Here is a 21,521-nt window from a genome sequence, read left to right as displayed (position 1 = left end):
CTTCCCAAGGCTGCTGTCACAAACACTCAGGTCTCACAGTGCAGGAAGTGGGGAGTCCAGTGTGAAGGTATTGGCAGATTTACCATCTATTGAGGTCAGCCTCTTGGTTCATGAATGGTGTCTTTCTGTCATGTCCTCACTTGGTGGACATGGCAGGGAGTCCTTTGGGGCTTCCTTTATAAAGGCACCAAGGGATGAGGGATCCTCAGAACCTGACATCTCTAAAGGGCCCCATGGCTCAGTACCATCACCTTGGCAGGGCGGTTTGACATATGCAACTGGGAAGACACATGCTATCTGCCTGGTGGCACTTGGATTTTAGCTCAGCCAGACCCACGTGAATCTTTAGCCCTCAGAACCACAAGAGAACAAATGTGTACTCTGTTAAGCCACATCGTGGTCACTGGTTAGTGTTTAGAGGAAGTGAAGCAGCCCAGGGCCTCAATTGAAGGGCTCCCTTGGCAATGTCTGTGGGTAAGATGTCCCAGTAGGAGAGATGGGAGAATGTGCGCCTATAGCAGAAAGCCATGCAGGTGTGAAAAGAACGGCACAGATCAGTGTGGGTAGATCCACAGCTGCAGAGGGGAGTGAGTTCCAGGGGGAACATGTGACATAGGGGTCTTGGATAAGGTTTGAGGATGTTGAATAGACCCCTGGTGTGGCTAACAAAAACTGGGCAGCTAAGGGTGGTTTAGGGAAAGAATGGCTGGTAGGGAAAAGTAGGGGTGTTTGGAGGGGTCCACAGGCTCTGGACCAGTCTCGTGTCTGGCTTCGGGGCTTGCTAGTCCGTTCTCTTTATGTTTCATGAAATGTTTAAAAATGGCTAAGGAACCAACATGAATCTAGAAGTGTGGGATTCTGTTGCCTGTGCCGAGGGGAAAGGATCCCAGCATTCTCAGCTTTGCTACTGTGCCCCAGTGTCCCCATCTAGTAAGTGCGTGAGCTGAGCTGTAATGGAGGCGTGTCAAGTTCCATGGTGTTTTTTCTTGACTCTGCTGGGTAGAGTCAGGAAAATCAGATAAAATGGTGCTACCCTTCCACCTGCCGCTGACTTTCCTTAAGTACAGAAGAGAACATTACTTGAGTTTCAGGATCCCTGCTATTCCTCCCTTTGGTTCAAAGTCTGAGATTCAGAGGTGACCAACCTTGTATGAGGGTTAGCATCCCAGTCTTTATTGTGTTCATGTCATGGCTGACATTTACACGGCACTGGCCAAGACGCCTCAGGCCAGCTGGGTTTGGGGTTAGGCAACTGACTAGGTTCCAAGGCTCTAAGCGTGGCAGTCACTGGGGTCAGGCTTGGTGTGGTGGGGGTAGGGGTGGGTACATTGGGGATTGAGAGATGTTGTTCTAGGGCAGATGCCTCAGAGAGCCTGTACTGGTCCCTGTCTGTTTCTGCAGGGTAGGAACTTAAAACATGGTTTCAAGTTCCCTGGCTGTTGCAGGCAGGACGCAAGTGACCAGTAGGAAATGAGGCTGCCCAGGCTTCTGGACTGGGTGGGGAGCAGATAGAGTCTATGTGTATGTTGGGCGGGTGTGAATGTCGTGGGTGTGAAATCGTATGAGTATGTGTGAGAATGTGAGTGTGTCTGTGCTGGTGTGCGCAAGATGAATGTGTGAGTGTGTAGGTGTATAAGTTGGGCTATGAGTGTGTAAGATTATGTCTTGTGCTCTGGCCTTGGGTTGTATGAGTGTGAGGAGACAGTCTTCTGCTGCTTTGGTACATGTACAGACGCTGATGCTCATGTATGCTCCACAGACTCCTCCCACACTGCACTTTGCCCGTTGCCTTAGCAACTTTCTGAGCACTGGTAAGCCCCTGTCTTGTGGAAGGATGTAGGAGATGCATCCCTGCTGATTTTCAGATGCTTCTTTCATGGTCAACCCTCCAGCTGAAAGAGATAGAGAGGGTATGGGAGAAGGAAGTGGGGGCAGGACCTGTTAAAGCACGGAGAGATAAAACCCAGATGTGGAACCACGTGGTCTTGCATGTCTGAGGTCTGTAGCTGGCTTCCCTGGGACCTCCTAACTTGGCTGGTACCCTGGGAATTGATGGACAATTGTTTCAGGTCAGGTGGGCCTGGCAGCCTCCTAGTCACTCCTTCCTGATGCCTATGACCATGTTCATCCCAGAGCCTGGTGGTGAGGGTCAGCCCCCCTCCCTCCCTCTCTCCCTTCTTCCCCTCCCTTTCTCCTTCCCCCTCTCTCTCTCCTTCCCTCCCCCTCCTTCCTCCCTCGCTCCCTCCTTCTCCCTTCTCCCCCTCTTCCTCCTCTTCTTCCTCTTCCTCCCCTTCCCCTTCCTCTTCCTCCTTTCTCCTCTTCCTCCTCTTCCTCCTCTTCCTCCTCTTCCTCTTCCTCCTCTTCCTCCTCTTCCTCCTCTTCCTCTTCTTCCTCCTCCTCCTCCTCCTCCTCCTCCTTCTTCTTCTTTTTCCTCCTCCTCCTCTCCCCCACCCTCTCTGCTGGAGGCTGCTGCTGGGGTTCATCTTCTAGAGACATCTATGGCATCTCCTGTTCTGTGTCTGCAGCTGTCTTTAGAGACGGAGGCAGCATTCAGACAGAACCTTTGGGCTCTGGTTGAGGCTTGGGCTGCTCAGATCCCAAAGTAAGCTAGGGTTCTTCCTCTCAAGTGGAAAGGCAGAGAAAAGTGTGTTCTGAGCAAGGTACTTGTGCCGACAGTGTGTGTCGGGTACACAGTTTCACCATCCACCAATGTGTGAGTTGTCGTATGGTTAGGGCACTCTAGCAAGGGGAGGATGCTTGGGATGTGGGCTTCACGAAGGGGCTGCCTTGGGATGGCTCTACTCTAGCTGTGACCTAGCCCTTCCCCAGGAGCTTTCTAAGCCCAAAGGGTGGAGGTGGCTGGCCCCTCTGTGTCATGGTAGCAATGTCCAACTCTGGCATCTCCTGGTTCAGTCCTGAAGGCCGGAGGGGAAGAAATGGCTGTCTTTGAGCCCTGAAGAGCTCTCAGGTGGCAAGTGAGACCTGCCTTTAGGCCAATGTGGAGGGACTGCTTTTAGCAAGTTGATATTTTCCTACCATTTACCGTTAACATTTTAAGAACAAAACTCTTTCATGATGAAATGCCCTGTTCTCACCCCTAGTCTGTGTGTGAGATGGGATTTTTGTGTATTGAAATAAGTGTTTTCTGTCCTAGTCCTTAGTGCTATGGTATCTGGTGAGTGTGGTTTTGGGGTCCACATGGCCATATGCCCTAAACTGTGTAGGGAGAGCAGAAGCATAAACATCAGGGGGCAGTGAGCAGCTCCTTTTGAGAATCTGTGGATTGCATGAACAGGGATTAACAACTGGGACTCAAGATGCATAGGGGAGCATCCCTGAGCCCCAACTCTTGTCCCTGCTGGGCATGGAGGAATGGTAGAGAAAGCTTTGAACCTGTATCTCATGGGCCAGGATGTGAGTATGGGGCAGTGTCATTCCTGCCTTTGACATGCCAAGGAGAAAGGGCACAGAGCATCTCTTGTCCTCCGTGAGTGTCCTTGGCAGGCAGGGTACCAGTTGCTTCCCCTGTGCCCTTCATTCCAGGAAAGAGGAGGCTGTGGGAAAGTGCTGTTGACAGTCGGGGAAGGTGTTTTCGCCTCTGTGGAAGTGCTAATGTGTGTGAGAGTACGAAGTGAGTTCACGCCTGTCTGGTTGCGAAGCCCTGCTGCCTGCGCTAGGCAGATGCTGGCACCGCTCTGGCACTTCTCCCTCCCCCATCTCTGTGCACTGGGTGTCTGCAGGTGATGGTGGAAAGGAGGGGATGGCATAAGACTGTGCAGGGCCCTGTGCTGGGCAATGCTTTTTTCAGTAGCCCTGAGATCTACACAGCTGAGCCTTCATTCCTACCCTGCAGGAGAGACAGGGAAGTGAAAGTGCTGGCAGCAGCCTCCCTTGAAGGAAGCTAGCCAGGCTCTTCTGGCAGCTGCTATCTGAGGTCCTGACCAATTTCAGAAGGGTCAGCGCTAAGCACTTTGGGGCCTCCTTGGGTTCTGTGGCCCCTGCTTGTCCTTCACCCTGCAGCACCATCACCCATAGGATCTCAGTCTCTTTTGACTGCACGGTAGATGGGACTCCCCCACATATGATGTGATCTAGAAGTTCAGAGACTCAAACCCTCACCTACCACTGAGGTCTAGTACTTATTGCCTCTGGATGCCAGGCTATTGCCTCTTCCTAGGACCTCCTCTGTCTTCCTCCAGGGTTCTGGTGGCCTGCAGCCTGGTGGCGCTACAGCAGAAGCTCAGAGGCTGCAGAGATCAGTGGAAGGACAGCTTTGGGCAAACTCCTTCTAGTCTTTGGTCTGGTCACATCTCCTCCACTCATCCTTCAACCATGGTTTCAGGCAGAGGACTTGCTTCCCATATAAAAGCCAGTCCTTAGCAAGGCCATCCCAGGTTCCCCTCAGGATGGCTTGTCTGCTCCGTGTATATTCATGGTGAGGCTAATACATTCCCGGTACCACTCCGGAGAGCTGGCTACTGTTCTAGGCCCTTGGCTGGACTCTTGCTATGTGAGGCTACAGCCGTACTCCAGAACATGTACTCCAAACCTGGAGTTCATATCTGCTGGGGGAGAGGGCTCCTGTGGTACTGAGAGGGGTCAGGATGGCTCATAGTGGAGGAAGCTCCAGAGACCCTGAGCAGAGTCAAGGTATGGATAGCCCCTACAGTGAGGTCTGTAGAGAGTATTATTGCTGTGATCAACTTTGGGGTGGGAAGAAGCCTGGAGCAGCAGGGGAGACCACAGGTTTCTTGTCTGTAATTCTGGGATCCTGTAATGCAGCTAGACCCCAGAGCCTTTTGGTCTCTGGGAGGGAGAGCCCAGATAAGAACTCTATTCTGCCTTTCCAGCTCAGAGCTTTGAAGGATGGGGTCCCTGGGCAGGTTTGGCTCTCTGACTCCCTAAACACCTGAGACCAGGAGCTGGTGGAGGTCCAAGTTCAGTGGTGACTGAAGCCAGCTTGGCACTCCAGCAGGGGTATTCCCTGGGTCTCACTCAGTGTTAAGTCATGGCTGGGGAAAGTACAGCCTCCTCCCCCACCCCAAACATCGATATTAGAATGTGTTCTTCTGTGTCTATTGTCTGTGAGCCTAACAGGGTAGGTCCTTGTCTAATGTGGGGTGCTAATGGACTTGGATCTCCCAGGTCTGTCCCTGGTGGTTCTAAGGGTGTCAGGCACCTGAGGGGTTAGGAGAAGACAGGCTTTGGACAATAGGCTCCCCTGGGCCACCTTGGGGGAAACACGGCTACCCACAACTGTGGGAGAACCCCATGTTCTGACCAGTGTAGGGTAGGCTCTCTGCCCATACCAGGCAGCTTCCCCACAGGCCCCAGGAGCTGAGCTGTGGCTGGCCAGAGCCATTGTATTGATCTGGCTGCTGCCCTAATTATTAATTTATGGAAGTTTCCATTGCAGTCTGAGGATGTCAGAGTGGAACACGGGAACAGAATGCCAGATTGGCTCAGGTGGCTGGCCCAGGGTGGGCAGAACAGTCTGGGAAGTCATTACCAGCGGAAGCATTTACTGTAAACAAAAGATGGGGGATGGGCCAGGTCACTGCCCCTACAGAGAGTAGTGCTGGGGGAGCACCAGGCTCTTGGCATGGTCCTGGTTATGAGAAGCCAGGATTGTTCTGGAATCCAGGATCCCTTGAGAACCTCAGCTTTATCTCAGCTACTTCTAAATTCCATGTCTGCTGTAGGTTAAACACAGGAAGAGGTCTTTGCTCCAGGCCCAGGGTTAGAGACAAAGACTAGCAGAAGATACAAAGGTGGGATTCTGAGGGGAGCCAGACCTCAGCCAGCTTCTGAGAGAAGGTCTGAAATGAAGGTGAGTGTCAGGTAGCTAGGCAAGGACATGACAGAGGATGTTCCCAGTCAGGGTCACAGGACCTAGCTGTGTTTTCCTACGTGGCCTGGCTAACTGGGTGACGTGGCCTGGCTAACTGGGTGACGACTGAGGACAACATCCCTGGCAGTCAAGAAAGTGGCATAGGCCACAAGTTCATGGCCCAAGAGGCTACACACCTGCTTTGCCTAGGGCCAGCATGGTGGGAGGCAGCTGAGGGAGGCTTTTACAGCAGTAAGTACACTTGACTATTGCCTGCATCTTTGATGCTCTGAACTGAGGAGTCCAGTGTCAGACCCAGATCAGACACCAACTTCCCTACTCCTTACATCTGAACTTTTGTCCTTGGGACCATCAACATTTTTAGGATAAGGAAAGAGGTATCCTGGGGTCCAGCCAGGGCAGAGAATACTCTCCTTTTTCACACCTCAGGACCCTAAATTCTTTTGCCAGCTGCTTAGTCTATCCCACTCAGCTTTCTCACCTAGGAAAGGGCAGCAGTCTTAGTCTTGAGAGGCTCTGAGGGCTGCTCCTGGGTCCTGCCTGTTCCTCGTAGGTGGCCTATTGCAGAGGAGGGTTGGGCTTGCTGACTCTTCACTGGTTCCTACCAAGGCAAGAGCTTGTACCCCAGGTAGCCCATGATCCTAGGCCACACATTTTATAGAAGCCACAGGACTATGGTAAAGCAGACCTTTAGTCATTTCCGGTGGGAGCTTTTCCTCATGAGACTTTCTGGGTCATTGGCTGTGTGGTCTGAATTTGACTTGTACTGTGCAACCTTTGTGATCACTTCAGATGTTTTCTCCCTTCATGTGGAACTGTCCTGTGGGTGAGGGACTAGCAGTGTAGGAAGATGCTGAGGTCAGGAGACTCTCATAGGTTACCAGGAGAGACAGTCTGTATTGGGAAAGCTTCCCAGCCTAGGCTCCATCTGAGGCTGTGAGTAGCACTTTTCATCTCCTGCTTTTCTCTGTCCAGCACGTAAGTTCCTAAGTCTCTCCTGGATTTGGACAGAACTCTCTGGAGACATCTTGGGAATGTGGAGAGCACAGCTGCCCCTCCAGGCCTGCGGGGGAGGCCTTCAGGCTGTGCATTGATTGTGTCACCGATAACAATAGAATGACTCACGGTGCAGCCTTGAGTCTATTTTTACTTTCCTGGGGACCATCTTCCTTCTGCCTTCCTCACAGGGGCATGCTTTTGTCTGTTTTAAGAAAAGACCACACTTTAACTTAGAGCCTAGTGACTTAACACTTTCCCAGTGCTTCCTGTTGGGAAACACTGTTTTTATGCCTGCCATAGTCGGCCTGCTGAACCCAGTGTCAGAGCTGAGGTGCCATGTCGGGCAGGGAAGGAAGCCTGGCCTGGTCACTTGCACACAGTTTGTTTGTTTTTTTAGAAGATGCATGTTCAAATACCTGTTGGTTTTGCTTAGAGTTTTGTGCGAACTGTATAAGACTTGATGCTTTTGGCTTTCCCTTGATTGTTTTTAGCTGGCACATGTCCTTGATATTGTCATCAGAATGATTGTGTCATCTGCCCCTTCCGGCTATCCTTCATTTATTTGCTTGCCATCACAGGACCAGTGGGCAATGTTCCATGCATGATCTAAACATGCCAAGGACTCTGGTGCAAAAAATACCTGCTCAATCCACACCCTCAGAGGAGCTGGCAGTTGCAGGAAAACCAGAGATGAAGGAGGCAGTGCTGGCCACCTTCAGCAAGAGAACCCCTTGTCTTTACTTTGGTGTGCATTTCCCACCCCACCACCCTTTCTCAGGATTGAATGAAGCTCTCAGGATCATAGTCAGATGTCACATTGAGGGACCGTGTGTGTAGAAGTTTTCTGAGTTGCCAGGCTGGGACACTGGGATACCCTATTTCTTCCTGTTGGGTTTAGTTCTGTGGTTGTGAACCCAACTAGTGACTTAAACAGCACTCTATGTGGCTCTCACGTCCTTGAGAAAAATAGTTTCAAGGCTACGGGTTCAAGAGTGATGGCCTGCCCCATATAGCAATGACTACTTGCAGCCACACTCTGCAAAATAAAAGCTTCCCTTGAAGAATAAATATTTTAAAAACCCTTGATTCTGAAATATTTATTTGCCCCGGGAAGAGTCTGTGCCCACGCTCTTCAGTGTGTTGTACGATGGAGGAGCATCTGGAGGCCTGGAGCTCTGAGCTGGGCCACTTCCTTGCATGCAAGACAGACTCCCTCCTCTTCATACACCAGTTTTGATTCGAGCAGGAGATGTGTACATGAAAGGTGAACCTGTTGGGAATTGAACTAGTGTTTTCTTCTTCTTACTTGATAATTTATGAGGTGTTGAACACTGGGGGGAGATTTCACCTCACAATTACCCAGCAAATAGCACTGGAGTTGTATAGACTGTCTTGTTCAGCCCTCATCTGGGCTCTTTCTTCTGTCCAAGGTCAGCTTCAAAAGTGCCCCTGTGGTGGTCTCGTAAAAACAGGAAGTTTGCACCCCCTTTCCCTCCATGCCTCCACTTACTTGCCTAGTGTGTTTTCTTCTGCACCAGAGAGTTTTCGTGTCTCCCAAACGAGGAAAAGACTGATTCTCTTCTGGTTACTGGGGGGTGGGGTATCTGGACCCCTGGCTGCTATGGGAGCCTAAAGAGAGGGAGAGAGACCTGCATCTGGGCATGTGCAGCACAGCTGGGTTTTAAGCATCTTTGGAGCTGAGGACAGCCAAGTTTGCTTGTAAATTGATGGCAGTAGAGCTGGCGTGGTCACTTCGAAGGACAAACCTGGTGTTGATGAGGCAGGTTTGGGGAAAGTCAGGAATCTATGTTTTGATTTTTTTTTTTCACACCAAAGGCATCCTCACATGGTCATTGTTACCATGAGGGTGGGTTGTCTCAATGAGGAACTCAGTGCCCTCGTCTTGGCAGTCTCTTCCCTGTACAGGCCATGTTCACTTCCAACACTGGGGAACTCCCATGGCAGCCACATCTCCGTGGTTTTATGAATTGGTTATGAAATGGATGTGCCTAAGGGGCTTGGGTATTGAAACTTGAAGCCACCTGGCACCTGCTTCTTCTCAAGGCCACAGCCAGCATAGTATCCTGACTGCCTGGCTCCCTCACCTACTGCAGGAGCTGGCAGGGGAGAGCCTCATGTGCCCCAGGCAGAGGAGGAAAACAGATCCAAGGAGGTGGGCACATCATGGGCAGCAGCTACAGAGCTACTCCGGCCCACCACAGGAAGATGAGGGTTGGTGGGAGGCCATAGACAGGCCAGTGTCCAAACCACAGGTCTCATGGAGCACACACTGGATTTGCACCCTAGCAGATGCTGTCAGAAGGAGCCTGGAGTCTTTTTATTGTTGTTTGTTTGTTTTAAGACAAGGTCTTACTATATATCCTTGGCTGGCCTGAACTCAATATTTAAACCAGGATGGCTTTGAACTCATAGAGGTCCATCTGCCTCTGCCTCCCAAGTGCTGGGATTAAAAGCATGGCCAAGACACTCAGCCTTCCTAGGAGGCTTCATCCCCACATACCTGGATGGTGACATCGGCTGTGCAGGTGTCTGAGCATGGTGTAGGACAGCTGCTGGGAGATTCCCACATGCCTCTGACCTATTATTTAATATATTTTATTCCCTGTTCTTTCCTTCCAGGAAAGACTAAACTCGGAAAGTCATGCGTGTGCTCTGCAAAGGCTAGTTGTCTTGGCTGAGTTCCTGTGTGAACTCACAGCTGTTGGGCAGACACTTGACGTTCTGCATTCTGCTGGCTGCTGAGGGGCTGCCAGGGACATCACAGTGAGCTGCCCACAAGCAGGGGGAATGCCTAGCCTGCTTCTCAAGTGCTTTTGGACTGGACTGTAGGCATTGGGGCTGCTAGGTAGGGCCCAACAGCCAATGCTGTCATTCTAGAGGTGGGCATGGAGCCTCACACTTCTCTTCAACTGTTGGGAGTGGATGAGGCTGCCTGACTGTGGGTGCTTGAGTGGGTTAGGGTCTCATGTGCAGCTGTAGGAGGCCAAAGCCCTCTACAGTTCAGATTGGTCAGGCACAGGGACCCTGAGTCCAAGCTTGCTGGCAGAGCCCGCTCTCCAAAAGCTACACTGTGGCTGGCCCAGGCTTGTTTCCCTCCATCAAGATGCAGGTCTTATTTTACACCCTAAGGTTAGTGCCTAGCCTCTGCTCCCAGCCTGGTATTTTGGCTCCTGATGCCAGACCCCTTCTCCAACCCCTGATCATGACAGTTAGAATTTTGTATAACACCTCATCATATCTATACCTTCACCTCACTTCATGGCTTTGTGCAGATACGCTGCTATGGGAGCCTCTGCTGGATGGTGTCTATGCATTCTCACCGTACCCACTGTCTTAGGGTTTTACTGCTGTGATCAGACACCATGACCAAGGCAACTCTTATACAGACAACATTTACTTGGGGCTGGCTTACAGGTTCAGAGGTTCAGTCCATTATCAAGGTGGGAGCATGGCAGCATCCAGGCAGGCATGGTTCAGGAGGAGCTGAGAGTTCTACATCTTCATTTGAAGGCTGCTAGCAGAACATTGGCTTTCAGGCAGCTAGGATGAGGGTCTTAAATGCCACACCTACAGTGACACACCTACTCCAAAAAGCCACACCTACTCTAACAAGGCCACACTTTCTAATAAGGTACACTCCCTGCGTGAGCATGTACAAACCATCAAACCTACCATGCTACCACTCTCTCACCATACTTTTTAAGTTTTGTCCCCACCGCACAAAAGGGCTTAGACAACCAGCCTTACTGTCCTAGCTGGTAGATGCAATGACTTATCCCAAACTGCAACTGTGCTTTTCTGCTCAGAGGAGGGGCAGTGGGGCTGGCTGCCATCCACCCTGCTGTGAGTTCTTCCTCATTGCAGTATGCCATTTTCTCAAACCACCACCACCACCACCACCACCACCACCACCACCACAACAACAACAACAACCACAACAAGAACGAAGCTGTAAAGTGCCAAATGGCTGAGGAATGAGGTTTGGATGAGTTTGGGTACAGAGGGCAACATGTGAGTGGTTAGATGGATGTGTGTTCTCATCCATGAAATCTGCACCCATTCCCTACAGGCCTCCCTAACATGCTTGCCAGCCCTGGCGCTTGGCATCCTGTCTGCTTCACTTACCCTCAGCCAACCTAGTTTCCACTGATCAGAACCCCACTCTGGGGCAGCAGCAGAGCGCCTTATACCCATAAGCTAGGAAGAAATGGGAGTCCCACCCCTCCCAAAATCTCCAGAGAGAAAGTAGTTATGGAGTGAACGTGTAAGGTTCCATGAGCCACAGGCAGCCTGGGTCTTCTCTGGGAAGCGTCTATACAACAAGGCCCAAAACCCTGGTGGACGCTCCAAGTGGTGTGGTATAGAGCTGTGCACTTGAGGACCTAGGCTTCTAGCCTGGGTCAGTTGGAGGGACCTGTCTAAGTGGTGTTGGGCAGAAATTCAGGCTGCCTGAACCTGTCCCTCAGGCCCTACAGAAGAAAAGGACAGTAGAAAAGACTGACCCATCTTGACCCCAGGGGAAATCAGGGCACAGCAGGAGGTCTGGGAATCAGAGTTCTCTGACAAAGATTTGGTACACAGGCGAGTGGTGCCCAGCTCACCAGGGCTGTGGCAGCAGAGGCTGCATCAGTGGGCACTGGAAAGACAACCAAGCTGTGTTGAATGTTGTCCTGTGTAGTTCCCCATTGTTAATCAAGAGACCGTTATAATCCCAGGCGTGTCCAGTGAGCTCCATCCAGCAGGGCAGGTGCTCCAACCTGTTGGAGAACCCCAGAGCAGGGGCTGGTGCTCCACGGACTGAGATGCCTGGGTTTCCTGTTGCACATTTTCCATGGAATTCGATGTCAGTGGAGTTGCTGGATTGCAGATTTGCAGCTGAGGAAGTCTGGGAGCCTGACTATGGTCATATATGTGTCCTCACCCCATAGTAATCCTGCAAGACGGGTCTGAGCCATCCTTTGCACAGCTGGATTTCATCCAGACATGATCAGCCCCCCTAAGGGGTTAAATGGATGGAACTTTGATGGACTGCAGGATTGTTAAGCAGATGCAAGCGTCTTAAGGGTGGGGCTTGTGCCTGGTACAAGGCCTTTCCACTGCTTTACCTGGTATCTCTTTGCTTCATTCCACAGTGAACTTCGACCACTTCCAGATTCTGAGAGCAATCGGGAAAGGCAGCTTTGGCAAGGTAAGGAAGAGTCTCTGGGTGGGCCAGTGGAGGGTGGGAACCTACGGGACCACGGAGCCACATCCAGATTTACTGCATTCCTCAGAGAAGTTACACCCTCCACTAGGACAAAAGGCTCAGTACTATCAGGGAAGAAGTGGGGGCTGTAGGCCTTCAGGGTGTTTCCCTCAACCTAGCCCTCCACCACCTTCCAGGCAGGGTCTCTGGGCTCTCAGCTCAGCAGACAACAGAGTGTGGCCTGGATTAGCTCTGTAGAACTTTGATCACACTGTAAGGGGCTCTGTGTTCCAAAACACACCCACTCACAATACTGTTGCCATCTTTCAGTCTGAGTGATTTCCTCAGTAAGGGGTGTACTCTAGGCTGGAAGTTAGGGGTATTTTGGAAGGCCGCATTGTACGGCAAGCTCCCCAAGATTCAGGAGCTACTGTGCCATCCCAAGGACTTGCTAACTGAACCATCAGTTCAGGCTGCACACTGTAGTTCAGAGGCCAGGTTGTATCTATTGTTGGTTCCTTAGGTGCAAGGTGACAAGATTCAGTGTGTCCACCCAGCCTTCTTCCTTCCAGACCAACCCCAAGGCTCTTGTTCCTCAAGCGGGCTCCTGTGGAGCCTGTCTCCACTTGTCTTTTCTCTCTTGGCCAGATCTAACTTCCTGATTGCTGCCTTGTGGTAGCTACAGATTGGGGGTAATTATAACTCAAAGAGATTTAACAAGAGCTCTGAAAGGGCTGGAATTAGCCCTCGGCTTCTGCAGCTTGCGGTGCTGTGGATGGTCCCCTCCTGAACGGGCGTTTGAGTTCAGCTGTCCGGGCACTTCCCTCCCCTCCAGCCTCACAGCTGTCTGCGCACTGTGTCTATTTAGGCTACAAAAGCCTTCTCTAAAGAGATTGTGCCGGCACCAGAGTACAAAGCACAGGGTGATTGAGGGCGATTAATTGCCTCTACTTCATTGTATCACAAAGGATGGCTGTTCTGGTTGCTGAAGCCTGGGGTGAATTAAGTCAAAGCAGATGAGCGCTTAGCACAGTGTTGAAAACAAACCACAGGGAGGCATCTCTAACATCCCCTGGGCCCTGGGCTCCTACCGGCCAACTGTTTTGAGTCTGTGAGCATGGTTAGCCTGAGTCCAGTTGAAACTCCTCTGTGCAAATGTTGCCAGGGCTGTGGAGGGTTCAGGCAAGAGGAACCTGCAGGTGAGATTCGTAGAATATTAGAGAACAGCAGCTGGAGCTGGGTTTAGGAAAGTAGCTGATACTAGGAGGTACCCTCATCAGGAGGCATTCAGAACCTAGGTCTGAAGAGGGCTGAGTTGTAACACCCCAGACTGAAGACCACCATTAGCAGGCTAGGCTGGGGTCAGAGGGTGTAAAGGGTAGGTGTTGTTTTTGGGACTATTTCCATTTTCTTCCCCTGGAGGCTTTCAGGGCACCCCTTACCCAACCCTTCCTGTATCTACTGTCCTCCTCCACTCTTTCGGGGGTATCCCTGATTCTCGAGGGCATCTGGCATGTCCTATCTCACTCATGTCAAGTTTGTAGAAACCCAGGGCTATGACTCCTCTGACCAAGTCTTGTCTTCGAGAGCTGTTGAGGTGAAGCGGGCTGCTATGGGGTTGCGGAGACAGGCTCATTGTCCAAGGTGGTGGGTGGTACAGTTGGGACACTCTTTCCGGGTCCCAATTAGCTGCCTAGTTAGGCCAAGAGTCTTAGGCTGTGCCTGGTGGGTATTTAAGAGAGTCAACACCCCACAGGTTGGGTTCTGTTCTTGCTACTCTCAGTGGTTACAATACTGGACCCAGGCAGGAAGGAGTGGGGGCCTGGAAAGAAAGCTGGGCTGTCCAGTAGGCCTGAGAATATATCCACCTGTATACTGTGCCTCAGAGGCTGTGTTCCCTGCAGATAACTCTTCCTGAAGGTGAGACGGACAAAGCCCACTGAAGCCCTGCCATGTGCAAGGCTGTGGCAAAATATGTGCATCTGAGACCAGTGTTTACAGTTAATGTTCCTTTATCCAATGGTCCCTGTTGGGGCCGTGACTCTTGGAGATGGGTTATACAAATTTGCTATAACTAGTCTTTGACTGTTTCCCAAATTTCTCTAACAAAAAAGCAAAACAAAAACCTGGTAAACTGCATGTAATGTTGGTCATGATGCACACTGTTTTAGATGCACAGTCCCATGTCACCATGGTCATGTTGTTAGGTGATAGATTTCAGTTACTTTCATCTCGAAAAAACTAAAGCCATCCCTGTTAAGTGACAGCTCTCTCTCGCCCCCTTTCCAGGCCCTAGTGGCAGAATTCTGCTTTCTGTCCCAATGATTTTGAATACTCAGGACACCTTGCCTTGGTTATTTCTAGCTGCTATGACGGAAGCACCACATACTGGATGTTGGAGGAATAAATATCTCTAGTAGTTACTGATGCTGGAAGTTCAAAATGGAGACAGATATGGTGCTGGGTGGGGGCTGACTTCCTGGCTGTGCCCCTCAGGTTGTGGAAAGAGCAGAGTTCCCTGGGGTTCCTCATCAGACAGGCCCTATTCATGAGTCCTCCCCACCCTCAGGATTTGCTACTAACACCTAGTTGCTTAAGATTTTAATGCAAGAATCTGGGAGGGGGCACAGACATTAAATATGCTGTAGTAAGTAAAATGTGTCTTTTGTTTCTGGTTGGGTCCATGTAGCAAAATGTCCTCAAAGTTTGTCTGTGTTGTAACGTGTGTCAGAATCCCTTCCCTCTGATGTGTGTACAGTGTTTTCCTATTGATGGACTCTTGCCTTACTTCCACAGATCAGCTATTGTGGATACTGCTGTTGCTATGAACATGAGCATACAATGGTCTCTTGGTCTTTCTGCTTTACATTCTGTTGCTCAAAGGTGGAATTGCTGTATCACAGGGTGATCTTATGACTTTAGAGGAGCTGCCATGCTGTTTCTACAAAGGCTAAAGCATGTTAAACCATATTGCCACTCCACCATAGGGCATACCATTCCACATTTCCGCCCATACTGGTCAGGGTTTGAGTTTCTTTTTTTTGTTTTGTTTTGTTTTGTTTTGTTTTGTTTTGTTTTTCGAGACAGGGTTTCTCTGTGTAGTCCTGGCTGTCCTGGAACTCACTCTGTAGACCAGGCTGGCCTCGAACTCAGAAATCTGCCTGCCTCTGCCTCCCAAGTGCTGGGATTAAAGGCATGCGCCACGACCGCCCGGCCCCGGGTTTGAGTTTCTGGTCATAGCCTTCCCAGTGAAGCAAGAGGCTGTCTCCTTATGTTTCCTTGATGATGACAGACAGATGTGCTGATGGTTTCTTATGTCTCAGAGGAACCTGGGAGGGCAGTGTCTAGGTGTCTGGGACTCAAGCCTTTGCTGTAGAGCTCCCAGGCTTCCCTGGCCTCCAGCTGGGGTGTTGAGGGCTGATTTCGTTGCCATGAATTTGTTGATCAGGAAGCCCCTTAAAGTTGTTCCTGGGAACAGAATCTGCTTGGGTTGTTTCCATAAGGTAGAGTGAACTGGGACACACAGGCAAGATGCTTGGGGATATAGCTCAAGTCAGAAATACAGAAATAGAAATGCAAACATTGAATGGCTGGCAGAGAGATTGAGATGAAAACTAGGGGGACCCACTGGTTGAAATTCATCAGTTTGAGCAGAATGATGTTGGCCCTGACCACCTCTTAGGGCTATCTTTTTGAGTATTGGCTTTCCTAGGTCTTCCTTTGTCAAGCATCAACTGGGTGCCCAGGGCCACCTGCATTCAGCAGCAGACTCTAGTGGCCTCCTGACTCAGGTGTCAGAACCTCACACCCAGCTTTCTCATTTAACCAATACCCTGAGGAACATCCTGTCAGAATCCTGGACATCTCTGTGGGAAGGATGCTGTTGCTAGGTAGACTTGCTCTCTTCTTTCTAGGCTTCCATCCATTCGGAGAATAACAAGCAGAAGCCCCAGCTGCTTAGGAGTGAGACCTCAGGCCCAGACTGGAGTAGAGGAGAAAGAGGCTAGGTTTCCCTCCCCAGAAGTCACTGTGTTCAGACACCCTGAAACCTCAGTGTGTGTGAGCTATGGCTGGCCCTGGCCTGGGAATAGAGAGAAGGAGGAAGGGGGGTCTAAAATATGTCAGGGAAAGACTAACAGTGAGGGGGGTGGTGAGGGCCCTGCAGGGTGAGTCTTTAGTGGATCGGGTGCATTCTTTCTGCATTGTTGCTCCTCTGTGCCTTTATCACACAAAGTTTGGGATCACAAAGTAGCAGGCCTGGGATGTCAACTGAACCCTGCATTTATGTGGCCCATATTTTGTTTGTCATGTGATCTTAGAGTTGTGTCGTGTGCTGTTTTGTGCAGTGTTTGGTTGCTGTAGTAAGGAATTCATTTTTCTAGTTGGAGACTTGGTTGATCTGTGTATCCCAGTCTTGGCCCTGCCCATCAGCTCTCCCACCCGTAACCCCTCCCCAGGAGCGAAGGGAAGGGCTGCTTCCTAGAGCTTCCTTATGGCTGAGCAGAGGCTGGACAGACTTGAATATAGGACTTGTACCCAATCTGGGGTCCAAGCAGTGAAGATAGTGATCTTGCAGCCTGTGGGCATTTCTTTCTGGGAAGATAAGACCTGCTTCTGGCTTCTAGTGGGTGCAAGGAGTTTTAGAGGCAGGCTTTCCATGATGTGCTAAACAGGCTCAAGGCTGAACATTAATGTCTGTCAATGCTATCTGTAGGCAAGGTGTCAGTCCTAAAGATACTCTGAGGCATGTCACCAGCAAGTGGAAGATCAGATCAAGGGAACACCAGGAAGATCCCAAGGACATGCCTGACTCCTGGGTCTGGATGTCCTTTAGGGAGTGCAAGAGGTCCAGGTGGGGATTTTAGTACCTTGGCTTGCTTTGGGACAGCAGGCATAGTTTGCTATTTTGGCAGGAATGTTCCTCCTCCCTAAGGCCTTATGGGCCCAGTTTCAATTTGGATAAATCTCTCCATCCATCTTTATCTCTAACCTCCCTACTGCCCTGGTCACTCTCTGTTCCTTAGACCCCCTTCCTCCTTTTCTTCATCCCCAGGCCAATGCCAGCCATAGCTCACACACACAGAGGCTTCAGGGTGCCTGGACATAGTGGTTTCTGGGGAAGGAAACCTAGCCTCTTTCTCCTCTACTCCAGTCTGGACCTGAGGTCTCCTAAGCAGCTGGGCCTTGCATTTCAGCTGCAGAGCTCTCACAGAAGGACTGATGGAGCCACTGTGTGGGAAAGGAAGGACTGCACACCAATAGAAAGGCTCAGACCCAAGTACGCAGTCACCTTCTTTTCAGCACATAGAAAAAGAACGTAGAGAACTGGGTGTGAAATGCCTTTGACATAGGCCCTAACCACTCCAGGAATTCTGCCCCTGCTGAGTCCCCAAATCCTTAGATAAACCCAGGGAGACTTTGGGAAGATCATCTTCAGATGTAGACGTGCAAAGGGCTTTTGCCTGGTGTGCAGCTGGGCCAGGTCCTCTTGCCCCTCCCTGACAAATCTGTTAACATGGCCCCCGATGATGACACCTTGCCTCTGCCCAGCATTTCAGAGACAAGGCAGCACTGCGGTTGCCATGGCAACCTCTCAGTGGCTGCATCCTGCCAGGAGTATTGTGGGACATCACTGGGCCTATGGTTCACTAGCTCTGTCTGGGGAGAATCTAGTTCTCAGATGCTTCACACAGCAGCAGGAGACCAGTCACAGCCACAGAGAGCTCAGAGATGCCTAACTTTTGGGATGTTATTGCTGGGATGGTTAATGCTGAATCATGGAGTCCAGGGTCACCCCTGGGGCTGCTGGAGCCAGTTCTGCCTGCAGCTAATGTGGATCACCAAAGACACATACCAGGATGAGAAGGTCATTGGGAAGCAGCCTATGTCAGCTCAGTTGGGCAAGTGGTACCTTCTGTGCTCCTTGTTCTTAGCCAGTGAACTCTGATACCAGTCAGATGGAGGGCAGTATTCTGACCTTTAATGCTTATACCAGTGTCGAGTGACTTTCTTACCTTTAACATCTTCACTATTTTCTTCCCAGACATCCATGCCCTGAATTCTGAACTCTGGGGTTTTGCATCTCAAATATTTATATTGTAGATGCCAGGGCCATTGCGCTATGGCCCCATTATGGGATTAGCTGTCACAGTGTGGATAGCATCTATGGAAAGGGTCAGTAGAATAAGCTCCAGGTGGCCACTAGAGTTGTCAATGGCAGTGACAAGTCTCCAGATGCTGCCTGGTGCTGCTGACCCTGATCACAACTGCTGTGCTCCCTGCAGGTGCCCGGGCTTTATTTTCGCCAGGTTGTGACCCTCCAGTCCTGCAGCACACAGGCTCTGGCTAAGGCATCTGCCTCTTCCCTTCTTACAGACATCCTACTGAGTCTACCCCACTAGCAGAAGTTGATGAGACTTTATTAGGGTCAAGCAGATTTGGTAGAACCATCTCATTTGTCAGGGAGTGTGTTCTGGAGACCTCAGAACAGTGGCATCTGTTAGTTGTGTTGGTTGTGACCTAAGGTGGTTTGAAACTGCCTCTTGTTTGTACCATTGCTGATTGTGGAAAAGGAGTCAGGAAAGGTACACACTAGTCGAGAAGGAGCAAGGCGAGGGAATTCCTTTTAGGAGGACCTTATGTCCCCTTGTGGGACCACAACAGCAGATGGGGCCCAGGGAAAGACTGCAGAGACACTCAGAGTGGACAGTTGTCAGGTCCAAGTCCTGTACAGGGTGACCCAGCTGCAGGGTGCTTGCCCTTACCTGCCCACTGAAGAACTCTGTCACTCAGGCTCAGGCTGACTCTGGGATGTAAATTTTGAGTGAACTGTGAACTTTTCTGCCTGAGAAGTGGCTTTGGGGCACTCAGTCTGGCTGGCATTTTTTGAAATTCCCTTCTGTGGGCCCTTAAGCCCACAGGAGAAGCCATCTGGACCCTGTCCTCACCCTAGGAGGCTCCCTGTGCCTGCCCACACCAAGTGAGTCTCCATCAGTAGCCTTTCTCCATGAAAGCCAGGGCTGCAGCCTAGGGTGGCTTTGAAGAGGGGAAAGTGCTGAGGATCAAACAGGAATCCACCCCTTCCAGGATTGGAGGTGAAAGAGAAACCCCACAGGAGTCCTGAGCATAGCTACAGGGGGTTCCTCAAAAGTCCTGAAGGTCAGGAGGTGAGGCAGCATCAGCTGCAGAAGGCTGATCAAGGGGAGGGGCTTAGTTCTTCCGAGAGCAGCTATACTCTGAGTCTTGGCTGGGGGTACCACCAGGGCTGTGGGGGCCCAGGAGTGTCACATGACACTCCACAGTACTGCAGGTACTGTGGGCACCAAGGGTGCCTTGGGAGCTAGGAATACTGTGGTCTGGGGCATCAGGAGCCTGTTGCAAGTCTGTCTTCTAACAGCTTGTTCTGGGCTTGTCTCTGCTGCTACCATAGGATAAAGAAAGCCTCCTGGCCACCACCCTACAGAGCCAGCATGCAGCAGAGTATTTATCACATGTTCCTAAGTGGGCCAAAACACGATGTGAATGTGCCAGGCTTGCCTCTCAGGGTCACCCAGGCAGCGTTGGTGCCTTAAAAATAGCTGTTTCCCTTGTGACAGGCTTAGGCAGAGAGCTCTTGCTTTTGTCCCTGCATAGGCATATGAAGGCCACCTGCCATCCCCCTGGCATACCTGGGTGGCTTGTCTTGGGAGGACCAAGCAAGGGTGTTCAGCTGAGGGTGGTCCTGCTGACGGCCTGGAGCAGGATGGCAGCTCCCTGCTTGTTGGACTGAAAGGAGCTCCCCCTGCTGGTGAAGCTCATGGGTCTGGTGGACATAGCTGCCCAAGATACAGGTCATGCTTTGAGGTTCATAGGAGGCTATGACTGCCTTGTGTGACCTCTGCTCACCATGCACCTTGCTTCCTTCTCTGCCTGTGCACTCCAAAGACCCCTCTGTTCTGAGACGTCAGCTGGCTCTGTGTGTCATCCCCTGTGGGAGCCTCATGCCTTGTGATACTTCACAAGTCTCTACATCCTGGACAACAAACAGGGCAAGTGTTGACCCTTGTCAGGGAAGGCTGTGTTCATCTTATCCTAAGCCTGGGGTTCCAGGCCTGTCTCCACAGAGCGGAGCCCGGTGCTAGTGCTGAGTGCACCTCTCCACTGATCACCACGAGCAGCAGCTTTCAGTTCATCCTGAGCCGCTGAAGTCCACAGCGCAAAAACAGAGGGAAGGCATACAATGGCCTAGTACATGCCTGACCACCCTGTGGAAGCCAAGCCTCTTCCTTGTTTCTCTCTTGCATTCAACTGAGTTAGAGAGAGCCGCTCACCTCTTGTATTTGTGCTTCAGTTGGTGTCTTCAAACCACAAGGACGACTGTCTTAAACGTGGCTACAAAACTTTTTGACACTTAAAATAGTCAACAGTGTGGTCATTTGTGCACTGGTCACACTCGGGGCTTTCCTAACGGCCTTGTGACTGTTATCATTGCTACTGCTCTGAATCAGGTTGACAGTAAGGCTGTACAGGAGTGGTTTGGTCTCCTTGTTCTGTATCTGCTCCTCCTTCCCCTGCTGTGTGGTTATGATTGAGGTCCAGGCTGCTCTGTCCTGAGGGACCCTGTCTGTGAGCTCTTCTTCTGTCTCACAGCTCTAGAGGTGTTTCTCACTCTGGCTGGTGGTCTCCCTGCTACTCAGGCCTCTTGTTTCTGTTTTGTGTCTCTTCTCTAACTTGGGCTCTTCCACTCCCCCACCTCCATCACTGCCTTTTAAGGACAACAGGGCAGCATCTGATGCCGTTGGTCCAGGATGCCGTCCTCCTCTCAAAGTCAACACCACAGCTGCAAAGTTCCTTTCCCATGCACAGTAACATATCTACAGGTTCCAGGATTCGGTCATGTGCACCTTTAGAGGACATCATTTACAGGCCATTCATGATTGGTTGCTATGTCTAAAGGTGTGCCAACAAGCCTGGCTGTCCTTATGCCCCCTGCTTTAGCCATGCCTGTGTGCTTCTGCAGTATGTCTTGGGGTTAGTTCCTAGAAGTGAAATCTGTAGGCTGGAGGGTGATGTGCACGACTTGTGCTGGAAACTGCCAAGTCCCCCTGCACTGGGGTGACACCATTGTCTTCCACGGGGTGTCTGCCACAGGGCATGTTGCCAGATGCTTGGAATTTTGCCAGCCCAGCAGATGAAGTACAGCAACTCAGTTAGCCTGGCCTTGCACTTCTCTTGTGGTAGTCTAACTTGCTTATGTTTTTATTTTTAGTTTTCTCTTTAGTTGGTATTTCTGTTTGCTTCTAGAGCGTAATGTTTATTAGGAATAACAACCTTTATTTCTAACCTAATGCAAATATTTTCTGTCAAGTTCATTTATACACCTCTCCTATGCATAGTATTTTCTTTTATGCAGCTATTTTTTTTAAGGTTTATTTTTATTTTATGTATGTGAGTACACTTCAGACACACCAGAAGAGGTCATCAGAT

At 50.7% G+C, this 21,521-nt stretch overlaps 1 protein-coding gene across 2 annotated transcripts in view; it reads left to right on the top strand.

Annotated features, from left to right (window-relative positions):
- Positions 1 to 21,521, top strand: part of Stk32c (serine/threonine kinase 32C) — a 78,974-nt gene that overhangs the window by 33,957 nt on the left and 23,496 nt on the right. For both annotated transcript variants that reach the window (XM_034495083.2, XM_076912559.1), the window contains exon 2: positions 12,004 to 12,059. In XM_034495083.2, the coding sequence (XP_034350974.1) occupies positions 12,004 to 12,059 (56 nt within the window). The remainder of the gene's footprint in view (positions 1 to 12,003; positions 12,060 to 21,521) is intronic.

This window comes from Arvicanthis niloticus, chromosome 1 (genome assembly GCF_011762505.2).
Source record: "Arvicanthis niloticus isolate mArvNil1 chromosome 1, mArvNil1.pat.X, whole genome shotgun sequence".
NCBI lineage: Eukaryota > Metazoa > Chordata > Mammalia > Rodentia > Muridae > Arvicanthis > Arvicanthis niloticus.
Note: the sequence above shows the minus strand (reverse complement) of the source record. Positions and strands in the feature narration are given on the sequence as shown.